The 18,820-nt window shown below is 39.7% G+C and overlaps 2 protein-coding genes across 4 annotated transcripts; one reads left to right on the top strand and one right to left on the bottom strand.

Moving 5' to 3' along the window:
* The first annotated feature begins 724 nt into the window (after positions 1-724).
* LOC144565198 (BTB/POZ domain-containing protein) lies at positions 725-12,202 on the top strand. The gene is made up of 8 exons (XM_078314878.1): positions 725-865; positions 1,561-1,687; positions 1,980-2,481; positions 2,993-3,123; positions 9,078-9,451; positions 9,843-10,898; positions 11,155-11,307; positions 11,630-12,202. The coding sequence occupies exons 1-8, from the start codon at positions 780-782 to the stop codon at positions 12,057-12,059; spliced, it is 2,859 nt and encodes a 952-aa protein (XP_078171004.1). The 5' UTR covers positions 725-779; the 3' UTR covers positions 12,060-12,202.
* A 1,909-nt stretch (positions 12,203-14,111) lies between these two features.
* Positions 14,112-18,820, bottom strand: LOC144565116 (uncharacterized). Of its 3 annotated transcripts, none has more exons than XM_078314770.1 (10): positions 18,461-18,820; positions 18,106-18,187; positions 17,546-17,781; positions 16,973-17,096; positions 16,788-16,865; positions 16,406-16,520; positions 15,345-15,895; positions 15,094-15,218; positions 14,850-14,939; positions 14,112-14,538 (listed from the first exon to the last, which is right to left on the bottom strand). In XM_078314770.1, the coding sequence occupies exons 2-10, from the start codon at positions 18,124-18,126 to the stop codon at positions 14,460-14,462; spliced, it is 1,419 nt and encodes a 472-aa protein (XP_078170896.1). In that variant the 5' UTR covers positions 18,127-18,187; positions 18,461-18,820; the 3' UTR covers positions 14,112-14,459. The 3 variants fall into 3 exon arrangements, with proteins under 3 accessions (XP_078170896.1, XP_078170895.1, XP_078170894.1); XM_078314769.1 differs by having other exon boundaries at positions 18,490-18,820; XM_078314768.1 differs by having other exon boundaries at positions 18,608-18,820.

Here is an 18,820-nt window from a genome sequence, read left to right as displayed (position 1 = left end):
AAATAGAACCGAACCGAATTAGAATTGCAACTGAACCGAACCGAAGTTTTATTTCGGTTTGTTCGGTTCAAACCGAAATATATTATTTTTTGTTCATTTAAAACAATTGATTTATAATAAACCAAAGTATATTAAGAAATAAATCGGAGTATTAAGAAATAAACTAAGATATTTAGAAATAAACCAAGTATTTAAAGCAATTGATTAAGAAATAAACCGGAGTATTAAAAAATAAACCGGGGTGGTTCCGATCAAATTCATATTATATGAAAGTTCGGTCGGTTCAGTTATTTCAGTTTTGAAATTTTTCAAACCGATCCAATAAACCAAAATAACCGAACCATTTAAACCGAACTAATTTGGTTCGGTCAAAAACCGATTAAACCGAACCGTTTGAACACCCCTAATTATATCAGTTTCTGAACTCGTTTAAATTTCCCTGCTGCACAAGAAGAACTGTTCAGCGAATTTTATTTAAAAAATACAAAGACAAGTTATAATTGAAATAAAGTACAAATAAAATGTCAAACTTCCAAATTGGAGAAATCTATTTAATTGAAAAGTCGTGCGTGACCAAAACCATCTGATCTGCTTTTTACAGAAAGCCCATCGCTTGTGCTTCTGCAACCCAATAAGGAAAGAAGGCCCAAATTTGTAAAACTAGGTCCATAAATTATAAAGTATTATTATAATGCTTACTCCTCCATGGCTTCACATTTCACAACCATTTACCATTTTTTCATGACAGAGAGATACTTCGGGAAAGCTCCCTCTTCGCCATGGGAAAAGAGAAGCAAGGCGGTCTAAGCGACCGACTCCTTTCTCTCCGCCACCGGCTCCACGAGTCTCTCTCTCTCGGTCTCAAGTACCTCTCTCCCTCTCTCATTTTCTCTCTTTTGTACAAATTTTGCTACAAAGTACTAGGTTGCTCTGTCCTTTCTCTAAAAAAAGCCCTCCTGAATTCATGACTGCCTTTAGTATTACTTCTTATGAGAAGTCTATGTTTGCCTGATTGTGTCTTATTCTTTATTTATTTATTTTTGGTTTTCAAATAAATGGTATAGTTGTGTTCAATACTGGTACCAGGATAACTGTACTAAACATTTTTTAGTGATTTTTGGAGAACTTTTGTGTTGAAAACTTTTGATTCTGCGTGTAATTCTGTTAAAATTTATATATCAAGAACATTTTTTTTAATGATACATTAAATATTACCTTCCACTCTTGGTATCTTCAAAGTTCAAGCCATATGGCCATCATGATCCTATTTCTTCCTTAGGAACCTTTGTTTTTAGGCCTTAATTTTTTCTTGTTAGATTGTTTAGGATATGGAAAATAGGCAAGGGTTCATTTGTATTACAAGGGTTTAGGTGATATTTCAGTTTACTGGTATCCATAAAATTCAGGGGATTATATATGAGATTATGATGTTTTTTACACTTCTCAGTACACATGATATTTCCCTTGTTAGTTTTGTAATATTTAATTAAATCCTTTTAGTGTTTTATAAATATAATTGTAAACTTATATCAGTGTTTCATTTTGTATTAAATCCGACAGGTATGACAATGAGCAAGAGGCTAAATGGGTGTGCATTGACGCGAGCATTGAGTCACAAACACTTAAAAGAATGGATGCATTCCTTAATTCTCTATCTTTGTCTCTTTCCCGACATCCCCTAATACAGGTATTTCCTACCTCATTTCCCTTCACTACACATATCAATTGTTGTATTTTTTTTTCTCAATTAAGTGGTATAGATATGCGACCCCATACCTTATTTGAATTGAGCATGAAATATGAAAAAGGGGCTATGCATCTCCTGGGGGACAAAAGAGTATTTAACATAATATGCTTGTCCCTTAAGGTTAAGGTTCTTTGCAATGTGCAGGAGTTCTGCAACCTTATTGAGCCCATGGCTATTTTTAACTTTATATATTAATTTACTTAGTTAATTTCCTTTTTCTTTTCTTGATCAGGCGTCTATTTCAAAAATCATAATTGCATTGACTGGAATTCTCAAATCTCATAATACTGCATCTCTAAATCATGCAATTGAAGTTACATCAAAGTTGGTCTTCATCATTCAGACCGGTATTCGTGATTACCCTACACTGGAGATGATCGCATCTCTTTCTCATCTCCTTTCACTGAACCGAATTCCTCCCACTAGAAAATCTTCATGTCTTACCGCTCTGTCTACCATTCTTACAAACATGAGTTCAGTAAGTGGAAAAAACCACAGGAAAATTAAAGACATCTTGGAGACCAATAGCATTGTCGTGTGCATCTCTCATTTCCTGAAAGAAATAGAATGTTTTACGGAAGCAGTTGTTTTGTTAAGAACTGTTGTCCTGGGGTGGCCTGCATTGAGATTCCGGGTTTGGAAGGACGATAGCATGATGAAAGTTTTAGGGGAGAATTGTGATAATTCACTTATTTTGATTTCCACCAATGTTTTGAAGGTTCTTTCTTCTTTAGGTACATATCTCTCTCTTTAGATTACATAAAAGTTAATCTGTATGAGCTGTGATTTAAGACAACGGCCTATAGTTATTGCTTTGATTAATGGCAACAATTATGTCAATTCCTTGACTGGTACATGAACAATTCTGGACTTGACTGGTTTGTTACTGGCCTGGCCTGATGAGCCTTCCTGAGTTGCTTAACCTACCTAAGAACTAAGCTAAGTAGGCTCTAGTTAGTTTCAGCCTTGCAATTTATAGCCTAAGATTGTCCCAATTTAGCTTATTTGCAGTCAATTCTGCAAATATATCTGAATTAAGAATTCAATACTGTCGACCTAAACTGACCTCAGTTTTACTGCCAATTAATCTCAACAGAGGGAAAAAGAAGAAAGACAACAGAAAAGAACTTTATTTCTTCACTGGACATAATAAATAAGCATGCGTTTGTGTTATTCATTATATTTTGCACAAATAGGTGTCCTAATTACACAGGTGATTTTTTTGATGGATTTTTTGTTTACTAGCTTTGTGCAGCCATGGTGTGAAAAAGATGATTGAAAACAAAGCACTCTTTAGTAAGATTATTAAATGCATGGGGAAGTCAAGTCCTGTTGAAGTTAGAATTGAATCTCTCATTCTTTTTCGTCATTTGGTGGTAAGATTCCAAGTTCTTCTATTGATAAGATTGTCATTTATTAAATCTTGGGGTATTGTACCAAGTATCAGCTTTTATGTATACTGCTTTTATCTTTCTTTCTTTTTTCTTTTCATTTGCCATTGTAAAACTAAAAATATCAAGCTCCCCCCAGTTAAAGAAAAATCTTTCCAGTAGTTCGATAAAAATGCAAGTATCACTTACTTTATAGGGCGGGATCCGTTGCCAGTGGATTAATTTGATAATTTTGACAAGTTTCAAATATTTCTTATTTTGAAATTTGACATTTGAATCTATACTATATATTGTGTATTTCATCATAAAAGATGATGAAATCTGATGAAAATTTTACCGTTCACCACACAACTTGAGCTTTGAAGTTGTCCATATTTAAGAGCTTTTAGTGGAATATCAAATGACACTCAATTGCATGAAATTTGATACACAACCAATCTATGGGACCAACGATATCTCTATAGCAAGTGTTAGATTAACCCATTGTTGGTGGATCCCAACCCTATTATAAGTTGTTGAGATTTATGTATGTTTATTGCATTAATAGTAACTATAGGGTTATATTGGTAAGAAAGCAATTATAGAGAACCGTAGGGTTACGAATGTAATTGTGACGCCTATATAGGCCCGAAAGAACAAAGGAATGAAACAATTTTCATTTTTGAATCATTTCTTTATGGTATCAGAGCTGAAAAAAACGAAACCCTAAAATCGCAACTGTAGCGCTACAGTAACCGCGATTTTACAGAATCCGAATCCAGGCAGAGCCCACCTCCGCCCAGCTCCGCCTGACTGCCTGAGCTCCGCCTCTCTCCGTTCGGGTCGCCTGACCCTCTTGGTCACGGCCTGAGCTCCGTCCGGCCGCCAGGCTCCGTCCCGCCAAGCTGCTGCCATGATCTAAGCTCTCTGACCTAGATCCGCCGCTCCGACCCTGCTCCGCCTACTGCTCCGTCTAGGCGGCGCCTAGCACCATTTGCTCCGCCTAGTTCAGATCTGGTCCGAACCACCTCTCCTCCTTCTTGACCGAACCGGATCTGCCCCCTTTCTTCTTCTAGACCGAACCAGCCCCTTTCTCCTTCTAGGCTGATCTAAGGTAGGTTTGGTCCTCTTTGAGTATATTGGCCGGCGTGGGGGGCATATACCTCACGATACCCGAGTAGGGGGGGGTTTTGATCGGGTTTGAGCTCGAATCTTGATGTGTTAGATCAAGGTCGGGTCAAAAGGGAGAGATGATGTGGATCTCGATCTTAACAGTGTAAGATCGGGTCTAAGAGAGTAATAGGAAGGATTCGGACTTGGATTGATACGTGAGGCGTAGATTTGAGTCGGATCAATGTCAGAGGAGGAGATTGGGAATGCATATGCGAAGGCTTGCGCGAAGCTGACCTCTGATGAGATGGCTGTCATGGTGCAACGAGCGTTGGCCGTGTACCAAGCTTCTGTTGAGAGCAAGCCGACGGTGCAGAAGGTTGAGCTGCCACCTATCGACATGAGACTCAAAGGGAAGGATCTTGAGGGGTACTTAACTGATGAGGAGGAGACCCATATTAGGCTACAGGCTGGGACAGCAGGACTTCCAGGAGTGAAGTCAGCACTAGCGGTCTCCAACTCAGGTCACACAGGTAACACAGGGTTCAGAGGCGAGCCTCGACGGTGTTATAGATGCGGTGAGGTAGGTCACCTGAAGCAGGCTTGTCCTAAGCCACCAAAGGAGAGAGATACAGGTGGGAGGGGGCAGTCTGGGAGTTATGGCCGCGGCCGTGGAGATCGGAGAGGTGGAAGAGGAGGCAACCGGACACATCTAATAGTTGCAGAGGAGGAAGAAAAAGCTAGTGGGGACCTTACAGAGGAGGATCAGGCACTCGTGGAGGCTTATTCTCAGAGACTCCGGAACAGGCAGAAGCTGATGGGTGATATGAAGAGCGTGAGAGATGATGCATCAACCTCTACTTCATCCAGGGGTAACTTTGCTTCTCTTGCCCACATAGCTACAGGTACTCATGATGCTCTTGCTCTAGCCTCTATACCCACCACGAGATCACCAAATTGGATAGTCGACTCTGGTGCGTCTCGCCATGTGACTGGTACTGTTAGAGAGTTTTCTTCCTATACTCGCCTAGCAGTCCCAGAGAGCGTTCAGATCGCAGATGGTACAGCTCAGCCCGTAGTTGGTAAGGGTACCGTGAAATGTACCGATTCAGTGACTCTGACCAATGTGTTGCATGCTCCTTCCTTTCCGGTAAACCTGGTGTCCATTAGTGCTATTATTCGTGAGCATAAATGTATCGTGACCTTTGATATTCCGAAGATGGTCTTTCAGGAGAAGGGGACGGGTCGGATACTTGGGACTGGTACATGGCGTGATGGGTTGTGGTACATGGATAGAAAAGGGATGGACACAGCGCTGGCATCGGTGGTCGATAGAGTGGGGGTAGGAGGATCTGGAGTGAGTGTGGAGGATGAGTTGCTTCTGATTCATCGGCGGATGGGGCACTCTTCCTTCAGCCTACTGGAACGTTTGTATCCATCAGAGTATAAGAAAGCTGACAAACATAAACTTGTATGTGATGGATGTGAGTTTGGAAAGCATACAAGGAGTTCGTATGTAAGCTCAGGAAATAGGAGTTCTCATGCCTTTGATCTGGTTCATTCAGACGTATGGGGGTCTTGTCCCACGACTACTGTGAATGGGTTCAGATATTTTGTCTCATTCATCGATTGTTTTTCTCGTGTGACTTGGATTTATCTGATGAAGAACAAGAGTGATGTGTTTGCTTGCTTCAAGGACTTTCACAAAGGGATTCAGACTCAATATGGTGCAGTTGTGAAGGTATTGAGATCTGACAATGGAACAGAGTACACCAACAGGGCGTTTGGGGAGTACTTGTCATCCCAGGGAATACAACATCAAACCACGTGTCCATACACACCAGAGCAGAATGGGGTAGCAGAACGGAAGAATAGGCATCTCCTTGAGGTAACTCAGAGTATGATGATTTCGATGAATGTTCCGAAATATTTGTGGGGACAAGCAGTCCTGACAGCCGCACAATTGATCAACAGAATGCCATCTAGAGTGTTGGACTGGCAGACTCCATGTGTGATGTTGAAAGGAGATAATGAGGGTATTCTTCGTCCAAAGGTATTTGGTTGTGTGTGCTTTGTGAAAGACAACAGACCAAATGTTGGAAAATTGGATCCGAGGGCTGTGAGGTGTATCTTTGTGGGTTACTCAGCTACTCAAAAGGGTTATGTGTGCTGGAGTCCGGTAGAGAGAAGATTGTTTGTGAGTATGGATGTTACATTTCGCGAGCTCGAACCTTACTACTCCTCAGAGACTACATCACCCTTTGGAGACTCGCTCGATACAGGAGGTATGAGGCGAGAGGGGGAGAGTAGTAGTGATGGTGAGAGGAGGATGGTGAGTGTGGGTGGTATTCCTTGCCCACTGGTGGATTCGGCTAGAGTTGAGCCGGAAAATGAGGATTCGGCTAGAGTTGAGTCGGAAAAGGAGAATTCGGCTAGGGTTGAGCCGGAAAAGGAGGATTCGGCCGGGGTTGAGCCGCAAAGGGAGGATTCGGCGGGTGAGCCGGAAGTTAAGAGAAATGGGCCCGAAGGTGGTAGGACTAAAGCTCAGGGGGGGTCGAGATACCGTGAGGTGTATGTGAGAAGAAATAAGCAGAGTGAAGGAGCCGTGCCTACAGTGCCACATGTGTCAAATCCCTTGTCCCTGCCTAATCCGACTCCTGAGACACTTACACCATCCACCTCAGACTCAGAATACACAGGTGTTATGATTCCTCTCTCTACTCCTCCCACTCCCCTATCAGTAAGAAGGACTCCTCGCGAGAATGCGGGCATTCCTCCTGACCGATATGGTTTTCCGCATGAGATTGCCCAGTTTGTCTCTTACTCACACATATCACCGGTATATAAAGCGTTCATTGCATCATTAGACACTGTCTCTATTCCTAAGTGTTGGCAGGTTGCTAAAGGAGATCCGAAATGGAAAGCAGCCATGCAAGAAGAGCTTGAGGCCCTTGAGAAGAACCGAACCTGGGAGTTTGTGTCACTACCACCAGGCAAGAAGGCTGTTGGGTGCAAGTGGGTCTTTACAATGAAACAGAATCCAGAGGGTCTGGTTGAGCGCTACAAGGCTAGGTTGGTAGCGAAGGGGTACAGTCAGACCTATGGCATCGACTATGATGAGACCTTTGCACCTGTGGCGAAGATGAGCACAGTGAGGACACTGGTTTCCATGGCAGTGAATGGAGGATGGAAGTTACACCAACTCGACGTGAAGAATGCGTTTCTTCATGGTGACCTGTTAGAGGAGGTGTATATGGAGATTCCATCAGGGTTTGGCATGAACCAAACAGTGGGTAAGGTGTGCAGGCTCAAGAAGTCGCTTTATGGGTTGAAGCAGTCTCCCCGGGCCTGGTTTGATAGATTCAGAAAGGCTATGGTAGGCATGGCCTATCAGCAAATTAATGCTGATCATACGGTGTTTACTAGACAACATGGTGATCACATTACTATGCTGGCTGTGTATGTTGATGATATGATCATTACCGGAAATGATGAGGGGGAGATTGCACAGTTGAAGGCAAGATTAGGGAAGGAATTCGAGGTGAAGGATTTGGGACAGCTTAGGTACTTTCTTGGGATTGAGGTGGCTCGTGGAGCAGAGGGGATTGTTTTATCTCAGAGGAAGTATGTCCTAGATTTGCTCACTGAGACAGGCATGTTGGGATGCAAGCCTGCAGTTTCTCCAATTAATGTAAAGGCCAAGATTAGTGCAGAAGCAGGAGAACAGGTTGATCTATTTGACACATACACGTCCCGATATCTCATTTGCAGTGAGTGTGGTGAGCCGCTACATGCATGACCCTAGGAAGGGCCATATGGACGCAGTGTATCACATTCTGAGGTACCTGAAGAGTGCACCAGGGAAGGGCTTGATTTTCAGGCAGAATGGACACATGAACATTGAGGGCTACTGTGACTCTGACTGGGCCAGTTGCCAAGATGACAGGAGGTCCACAGCTGGCTATTGCATGTTCGTAGGGGGTAAATTGGTCTCTTGGAAGAGCAAGAAACAACCAGTTGTTGCGAGATCAACAGCAGAAGCCGAGTATAGGGCTATGGCATTGGGAGTTGCTGAAATGGTGTGGCTGAAGAGGTTGTTGGAAGAGCTCAAGGTGAATCACGGAGCTAAAATGAAATTGTGGTGCGATAGCAAGTCAGCGATCAGCATTGCCAACAATCCTGTGCAGCATGACAGAACCAAGCATGTGGAGATCGATAGGTTCTTTATAAAGGAAAAACTAGAAAGTGGACTATTAGAGCTGAGTCATATAGCTACTGGAGATCAAGTAGCTGACTGCCTCACCAAAGGACTTAGCTCAATAGATTTAGAAAGGTTTTGTGACAAGATGGGCTTGATTGATATCTTTTGCTCATCTTGAGGGGGAGTGTTGAGATTTATGTATGTTTATTGCATTAATAGTAACTATAGGGTTATATTGGTAAGAAAGCAATTATAGAGAACCGTAGGGTTACGAATGTAATTGTGACGCCTATATAGGCCCGAAAGAACAAAGGAATGAAACAATTTTCATTTTTGAATCATTTCTTTATAAGTGTTGGAACATAATACTTGGACCCCTCCTGTCTGTTATTTGAATAAAATTATCCAGAAGGACTTTCTTCAAAATAGTAAGTATCAAGCTTACCTGCACAAAACAAATGTATAATAATCGTTGATACGATACATTCACAACAACGAATACACATACTCCCTTTCTCTTTGCTATGTGAACTGGTGCCATTTCCTGTTCTAGTTGGGTATACATGGTCTTTTTCTTAAAGGAGTATAGTTGATAATTTGAGGTCTGTATTATGTTTCTAATTTATACTTTTTTTTCCCCTTCACTAAGAGATTTGAGGAAGTGACCTCTACTGTTAGAGATGCAAATTGTGAGAGTATCATAGAAGCCATAACTGATGCAATGGCGCTTTCAAATGGAGTGCCACTGATTCTAGAGGCATGTCGCACCGCATCTGTACTGACTTGCACAGATGGTCCCCATCACCTGCAATTGTGGGCTCATGATATTGATGCAATTTTCGTAGACATTATCTTCAGGAGGTGCTCTAATAAGCAGAGCTTGTTGTGCAACAAGGAGATTTTAGAGGTTGATCAGCATGTGTGGGATATTCTTGGCTTCTTAGTGGCATATTTACCACGGCAGTTTCATCCAAAAGCTACTGGGGAGTTTTGTAGACTGGACGATCTTATATCTTTTGCTTGGTACACATTTTTAAATATATTTTGTGTGTTATCAGTTCTTGCCATTTGGGGGGTATTCGCTCTGTACTTTTGCACAGGTACCACAGAGGTTCCTAATGGAAGCAAATACTTGTACCATTTACCATTTCGTACTTGATTAGTATCTACTGGTTCATACTGGAATCAGATCTTGGTATCTTATACCAGTTCGTACCTGACATAATTAGTATTTAATGGTCCAAGAGAATTTGCAATGCTTCAGGTTGGTTGGTACATTCAGGATCAAATATGGAGCATTTGGAACCTATATGAACTAGACAGTGAACGAGTCTCCTATCCTTTAATCATAATGTTATGAAGTAATTCCTTATATTATTTGATTATTGTAATTTTTTTTTTGTGTGTCAAACAGCTCTTGGGCTTTGAATGTTGTGGAAAGAAGTAGGAGCATTTCGTCAGACATGTTACATATGGAGGAACCGGTGTGCCGAGCACTTCTTCTTATGCTCCTTGCTCCCTGTAACTACATTTCCCAAAAGTCAAGATCTATTCTTTCAGTGCTTTTCAAAACCTGTTACGATCCTCTTTCCCAGCTTGTTGCAAGAGTTCTCTCTTCTCTACAATCAATTTCTGCTGGAGTTGTCCCCACTTCTCAAGCTATAACAGACATGGTTATGTTGGGGTGCCTTTCCACATTTCCTCAGTACCAAACCCTAATTTTGGAGAGGAACGGGCTCAATATTTTGTTGGACCTTATTAAGGGGCGGTTAGAGAGTGACATACCGGTTGACCGTGAAAAACTCATGCCTTATCTAAAGAAAATTTATGTAGGGATAAGATGTTGCTCCAAACAGTTTGAGGATTGGAGAGGGGCAGACCTACCACTGTTCTATGCTCTAGTATGCCTTTCTCAATTGATAGAGATCTCAAACGATGCAACCCAAGATTCGACAAACAGTCCTTTTCAGTGTATTTTAAGCAATGACCACATTGGTGAGGGACCAAAATCTTACTGTGCGTATATATTGAGTTTATTTGGTTTTTATGGGATTCGAAGCGACTTTGGCAGAAAGATTGGGAAGGTTTTTGACATGAAAGAGCTAGCTGATAGGAGGTTTATTTTGTCTGATGGGTACTTACTTGATGTCCATGGGGCAATTTTAGCTGCTAGGTGCCCCAATTTGGTGCCCCGAAATGTAGAGGCTCTCTCAAATAAAAAGACTATTGTTAAAATGTCGGAGAGGGTTGATAGAGAGGCTTTGGATAAGATATTGGGTTATGTCTATTCAGGATTTACCGAGATGAATGATTTGGACGAGGGTTGTTTGAAGAAAGTAAAAGTTCTAACTAGCAATTGCGGCCTGGAATCTCTATCACAGATGCTTAACAAAGAATGGCCCAAATGGGGCTCTCGTGGGCCTCACTTTGACCTCACCAGAGCGCTTGGACCTGACGGATATCCCTTCTCGTGAGTTTGCTCTTTGTATTGGCTTTTTATATGAAAAAGATTCGTTAGCTACAACAATACATTTCTTTTTGAAAAAAACAACGTCATGTTTGTCTGTTTGTTTGTTTTTATTTTGCCCATTTTGTTTCTTATATCTTGTTCATTTTCACATTGAACAATTTCAGGCTAATCGTTTTTAATTATTATTAGAATTTTTCAATTGTAAATATGTCCGATATAATATAAAATTAACCCTTTTATTGTGAAAATTGTATAGGGATGTAATTTTAGAAGCCAAATCAAGTAAGCAATTGGCATGCAACTACAGCAGTTGTCACTTGTGTACACGGCATGTACACTCACATAGAGTCATACTATGTGCGAGTTGCGAATATATGCGTGCATTGTTCAGCTCAGGGATGAATGACAGGTGAGCTTCAATTAGTAACTTAACAGAGAGTACAGTCAGGCCCAAGAAATGGAACCATGCTTTACATGTAGATTTCTCCAACAAGGTACTGTAACCATATTCATACCAGTCAGGTGCAACCGGATGTACGTCTTGTTGTATGCTTTTAAATAGCACCGAAATATTGCTGGTAGTCATGTATAAATTTGGCAGAAGATTAAATATAGAATCCTAACAGAGAGTGCTTATATTACCAGTGAGACTCAAGTCTATGATCGCAATCCAACTCAACTTTATCCTTTCATTTTTTATATAATTTTGACTTTAAATGGTATCTGTGCAGCTTCTCCAATATAATCAAAGTTCCCACAGGCTGGGAGGCATTGGTAAAGCTAACTGAATTCTTTTACCGTGGTAAAATACCTCAAGTAAACCCAGACTGCCACTGGAAAAGTTTGACGCAAGAAGAAAAATTGTCAGAGCTGATAGCATACACAGAACTGTCTTCACTAGCTGAATACTGGTTGTTAGAAGGAATTGCAGAGGATATTTTGAGTTACATGCTTTCGTTACTTTCACATGGGGTTACAGATGAGGAGGTTATTATTGAAGTGATTCGTTTCGCCTATGGTTTGGGGCAACACAGGATAGTCGAGATGGGTGTCACGAATCTGGCCCCTATATACAACAAATTGCGGATCTCAGGTTATATTGCTGAGACAGGGGATGAGGTGGCAGAGATGTTGCGGGTCGAGCATGTCCGACTCCTCTAGAATCATTTGGGTGGAATCTTCGGTACAGTTCTTGATTTTGATCTGTTTAAACAAATAAATTGTTTAAATAGCAGTGAGGAAAATCTAGTTTGACCTATGTTACACTAGAATGGCAATATAGTCTCATCTCCTGGAGATTCGAATATGCAGTCCAACTTGCGAGTTGCAAGTAATTTAAACCGTACATTAAATCCGGCTATTGTCTGATAACCCATCCTAATATGCTAAACTACTATTTGTAGTTTGGAACCTACCAAAATCATTTCTAGAGAAGTCGGTACTTTCGGATGGAAACTAGTCTGACAATGCTGTTGGATGTGAATTTTTGTTAGTCAGCAGTTCTGTTATTTTGCCTTTTTTTTTTGTCAAGATTTCCAGTTTCTAGAGGAGTCGGGTACTTTCAGAGGGTACCTTGTATAGAAAAAAACATTGCGAAATACCCAAATTACTCTGTATATGCTTGTATTATAGTTTGTAACCATTTGGCTGGTATCCGGCTGTTAAAGATTGCTTGATTTTGTTTAATTTTGTTACCTGTTTTTCATTGCATGTAAGAGAGATGAGCGCTGTTTGTTCCCATAAATTAATACTTTTTAAATACTTGCACAAAATTTAAGCATAAGTTTACTACTGTTGCAATTACTAAATGGTTTTTTTTTTTCTCTTTTACATTTCCTTTCTCTGCCTCTTATTTTCTTTTGTTTAAATATACACAAATGGTTCAGACAGTCGAAAACATGCTTGTCAATTCTATATCTCATGATATATCATGAATGGAACTAAGTAGGAACATATCATCCTTGTAAATCTACTTATTTCTTGATTTTAAAATAATTTAATAATTATGATTAATTCTTTAATTATATATGTACTTGTAATATTTCATCAAGAGTCTCAGTGATGTCATCGCTATCTTACGAGGAACATTGATATTCTCTCCGGATTACGAAGTACGATATTAGCATTGCCTCCCTGGTCTTATTTGGAACCATTTTGTTTGTGAGTAGCTTTATTTTTTCCAAGTTCTCCCCCAATGACTTTGTTTTCAGGGATGGAGAATCTATTAAGTATTGCAGCATAGATCCTCATAGGCGTCATGCAATCTAAAAATAGATGTTTAACTCTCTTCATTTTTCTTTGCACATTTATGCATCTATTCGGCTTCTTGATGAGATTATTTATTGCGAAGATTCTGTTTGAGATCATTAACCATGCAAATACCTTCAACCTTGGTATAATTTTTTTGTACGCTGGACATTAACTTTCAAACTATTGGTTTTGTGCTCCAATCATACCCCATATCTCTATTTTCATTTTCAAAGTTCAAGCAGTCGATCTGAACTCCTCAACATGATATTCAAGATCAAATTTATATTTTTTGAATTTTTTTTACTATAAAATCACTGTTTTTGGATAGTCTAGAAACAGTGATTTTGTACCTATTGAAAAAATATGGAAATCATGTTCAACCATACCTCACCATACCCCATATCTCTATCTCCATTTTTCAAGTTTAAGCCGTCGATCCGAACTCTTCAACATGATATCCAAAACCAAATTATATTTTTTTTTTTTTAAATTTACTATAAAATCACTATTTTTGGATAGTCTAAAAGCATTGATGTTGTACCTATTTAAAAAAAATGAAAATCATGTTGAACGGTTAAGATCGACTGTTTGAACTTTAAAAACAAATAAAGATGTTGAGTATGGTTAGAACACAACCAATGGTGCATTTTAACCCTACTCTTTCACTAGATTGCTCTTGGTAATTTGACAACATTAATTTTCCTATCTTGTAGAAAGCAAAATTAGTGTAGAGCTAATTCTACAATTCCTGGCAAACTTTGGTTACCAAACTTAGTCTTAATTTTGTTGTCCTTCCTGGGGCTGCCCAATGTTGAATCGATTTAATAAAGTCTAATTTAGACCTACTGAACCTTACAACAGGAGGAAAAAAAAAAGGAACATGACATACAGTAAAATATTGAAAGCATGAACTCACCTATAAAAAAGGTACGCTGGACAACAGAAAAAAAAAGGAACATAACAGAACATAACATACAGTAAAACATTAAAGCTACAGAGTACTTACAAATTCAAATTCAAAACTGGACAGAAAGAAGCTAAAAAAAAGTTATTATTCTAAAACTAGCAATGAAGTTACAGGCTCACACCAAGTTACAACCCTAATAGATGCTATGAATAGTGCCCTAGAATCCTCAGTTGAGCATCTTAATTCAACTTACAACAAGGACTACTTTCTTCTTCCCCCCACCACCCCAATTTGAGCATAAAAAAAATAAACCTCTATATTTAAATTAAAAAGAATTGCATTCTGCCCATGATTTATAATTATTTCTCTATGCTATCACCTATGGCTCAACTTCTGTTTCTTTCTCATGCGCTCTCTCTCTCTCTTTCCTCCTCCTCAATGAGGCGCAATTGCTCCTCATCTTCCTCTCTTGCAATTTTGGAGCTGAAACAAAGGCAACCTTAGTGCTTGTGGCTTCAAAATATTGATATTAACAATATGACCCTCAGAGATTTGTTATAAATACAGGGTGCGTTTGGATGAAGGCTTGGGTTAGTGAGATCAGTGAGCTAACTCAAATTTGAGATAGTGAGCTAACCCAACTTTTGGTTGGGTTAGTAGAATAGAATGCTAACCCAAACACATTCAAACATAGAATAGTAGTTCGGAATAGCTGCTAACCTGGATTAGCACTATTCTTTGCCTCATCCAAATGCAGTCATAGAGAACAAAATTTATAGATGAAAAATATGTACCTTCTTAGTTCCTCTTTTTGAATCACATCAAATCCAACTTCCATATCACTGTCATCCTCATCCCTCCCTGCGTATTTGTTAGGGTTGTAGCTGCACAAAACAATCAATTTAAATAATTGTACTGATAACAAACAGCATCAGGAATAGTGGTATGCTAACAATGATTGAGGTGAAAAAATTATGCCTAGTTACTAATAATTAGAGTTTTCAACACCACAACAACATAATAATTAGTGGTACATACTTGAACATCTTGCGGATCATGTCAATCGCATTATCATCCTCATCATCGAAGGGTCCTCTTGAAACCGGTTTTTTCTTTAACGTAACATTCCTATCATTGCCGCTTGATGCCATATGCTTCGAAGGCTGTTTTATTAAAACTTAGCGTTAAAAATATAAATGAACAATAGTGTCTCTGATATTTATATACCTATGGCTTTGGATAAATTAATTTATTCATATAATAGCTAATGTTTTGGATGGGCAACTTACCTGAGGTTTTGAAGGTTGGGCTGACTTCATAACAGGTTTTGCTGACACATGACCTGCCCTTTTCTGTTCTGTTGGATGTCGTTGCACAGAAGAAGAAGAAGAAGAAGAAACAAATGGCCTTGAGTTAGAGGCAACAGAAGTAGTCTTTTTTACAACAGGGTGATTGTTGCTGGTGCCATTTACAGCCTTCATAGGAGCTTTATTTGCTCCCATGGCTGTTGTAGGAGCTTTTGCACCAGTACTGGGTCTGGGATGGTGAGACCCATTTGAAATGGGCCTCGGCCGGTTGGATTGAGGTACAGGATGTCTGGTGGTGCCCTGCCGTTGATGCTGTTGTTGCGGTTGTCTTTGAACTGTATTGCCCTGCCTGTGATGCTGTTGTTGCGGGTGCCTTTGAGCTGTACTGCCCTGCCTGTGATGCTGGTGTTGCGAATGTCTCTGGGTAGAGGTGCCTGAAGCAGAGGGTGCTGACCTGCCATTGAGCCCCGTCAGATGGTCTCTTGATGGCCCTTTGACGTGTTTAGATGATGAGGGCTGGGATGAAGAAGGATCTTTGACATGAGGAAAAACCTGTATGAGTATGTATCCATGAAAGAACCTAGGGATGGGCATTGGTGTTTGTTTGGTCCCCAAACCAAACACGGATCAGGACCTACCAGGTCAAGTTCTACTATAAGACAATCTTGGATTTTCTATAAAGGGTTATATGGCTTGAAATTTCAGATACATCATTTCAGGGTTTTCGAGTACCTTCAACCCCAATTGTCCAGAAAAGATAACATTGACCCAAATGATAACAATGATGCAAATCAAGTACATGGCTGGTCAGAGACATGATAGCCCAGAACCATACAGATCCAAGGCTCAAGTTCTAAACAACCCAAGATCCTAGGGCATGGCCTGAATCAATCCATGAGCAGAACTGACCTGACCACGATTTCACCCACCATAAAACATTAGATGCATACCTATCGTGCCCATTTGAAACATTTCTACAGACTGCAGAGAAGTTACCAAAATGTGAACTTAGTGAAGACTCAGGACAAAGAAGCCAGACTTACCAGACTTTGATTGAGAGCAGTTTTTTGCAGAGGGCTCATTGGGTGCATCAGCATCATCTGAAAACAAAAAAGAGTAGTCTCTATTGCCTTTCAGAATCTCAACCTTCTTCTTGACCTGAAAGCAATATGCCCTCCAAATTAAGGTATGCACATTTACAGAAAAAACGAAGATTATACCTGCGCACCCTTCATCATAAAATCCACCTCAAAAGTTGAGTGATGGAAGTTGAAAAATATAGAAGCAATTAAGTCCACAGAGACATTACTTATTTACTAGAAACATCCATCGTCATAAACTCAAGGTCACTAAGATCCTGATGGATTCTTCCCTCACCCAAAAACGTACAGAAAATAATATATAAAGGAAAACTATAAGCTATACCTCGTTGACAACCTTCGGCCGATGGCTCTGTTGTCCATTTGATGACTTGGGTCTTGAGGACAATGGTGCAGCCCCTTTCTACAGTAAGAAGTTCGTGACCAGGATTTAAAAATCCATGTAATTAAAACCTCAATTATAATAATGTAATAACGAATAATATTACTAGAAGAGAAACTAACACATACAGTATTAGAAGACCCTGAAGATTTAGAAGAAGAATGCAAATAGCCATTCTCCTTGATTGATTTTGTTTCTTCAATTACCCGTGGGGCAATTCCAGGCAACGAAGGTCCAAAAAAGGACCCAAATCTGTTCAAAGAATAAAAACGAGATTTGAGTAAAATAACTTCAGTGCTCAAAAGCTAATAAAAAATTTAGTCCATAATCACACATTTGTTTCTCTTCTCTCTTCCTCCAATTGATGTTATTTCTTCTGCACATTCTGGAATAAATGCTAATTCATATATAAGAGATGGAACGTTTCTAAAACACTTCCTTACTGGCTTTGAAGGATACCCAAAGCAATAACAATTCTGTCATAGTTTCCCTAATAAATGCTTAGACAAATTCCAAATTATTAGGAAACAAACATGAATGAAAACTCAAGCACCAGAGGCCTGCCTGACCAAATCCCCACTATCCTGATCCGACCAACAAGCGAAGGCCAGATGGTTAAACCATACTCGTCAGGTATGGTAAATGAGAAAGAAGTAACTAAAAAGAAAATAAGGGAGGTGGAAAAAAAAATATAAACATACTTCTCCTGCGATGGGGTCTTCGAAGTCAAAGTTTCACGTACTGCAGAACGACCAAAAGTGGAGGCCCTCTCCTTCAATAGCTTTTGTCTAAATTTTTCCTTCAGCTTCTCTCTAATGCTGAGAAAATCTTTTTCTTCTTTTGTTGGTTTTGGCGGTTCTCTCACCACTTCCTGCTCTTCTTCTCCTTCTTCTTCATATTCATCAGCATATCCCTCCTCCTCGTCATCATAATAATCCTATAAAAAAGGAGATATTCAACTTCAATCCAATTTTAATCAACGTATTCCTCAATTAACACCCAACTGCTACCTTGATTTATCCCGATTTAACCTCTCACATCCTACATATTATTTTAGTAAATCAAACAAATAATCCCAAACAATGATTCCAGTTCTATCTGATTATTCAGGCCAAACTCATCAGTTAGACTCCTTATTAATATTTAACCTCAATTTTCAGGAGGCCTTACTGGCCGGTACATACTGCATCTAGACTAGACAGGTATATCATCCAGAGATTCTGAAAAAAAAAAAAATACTTTCAAAATAAAAGTCACGTACATTGTTGTACTGATCCCTCATCTTTTTGTAATTTAAACTCGACGAAGTAGCAGATTAAATTGGCTGGAATATGGCCGCACTCCTGAAAAAAGGGGAATGCATTTTGAGAACCTAATGAATATTAGTATAAAGAATGGATTCTGATACAATCTTTCCATAAGAGTCGTTATATAAAATTTTGACTTAGAGCTAGTTCAATTCCACAGAGATCAGAATTACTAATCCTGAATTTATTCAGAATTTGATAAGTTCAATACCTTGATTCCTTTAATTTTAACTAAATGACACAAATATTGTCTAATATGAACCAGGAAGTAGTAATGAACTACCCCTCGTCAAAAACATAAATTCTAACCCTAGACAGAGACGGAGCGAGAGGATTACTTAGAATTAGGATCTTCTACCAGCAGCCACGATCCGATTATAGCGCGATTTTCCGAAACAGATCAGCCTAAAGCGTTTTGGTTTTGTCGGAAGAACCCTAGAATCGGAAGAGACTCACCTTACGTCCGATCGAGTTACGCCGATTCTTGCTTCCGGTTTGTTTGTAGCTTGACTGATTCTCAGATTTGATTTCTCTTATCGATTCGATTCTTCGAAGGCAAAGCCGCAATAGGGATGTGATTGATTGATGTTCGGGACAGAGATTTGGGGATAGCGTCGAGTATGTCTCGTTAATTCTCTTTTATGATCCACTTGGGTCGATGGAGCTTTC

This window comes from Carex rostrata, chromosome 14, assembly GCF_964058835.1.
Source record: "Carex rostrata chromosome 14, lpCarRost1.2, whole genome shotgun sequence".
Taxonomy (NCBI): Eukaryota; Viridiplantae; Streptophyta; class Magnoliopsida; order Poales; family Cyperaceae; genus Carex; species Carex rostrata.
Note: the sequence above shows the minus strand (reverse complement) of the source record. Positions and strands in the feature narration are given on the sequence as shown.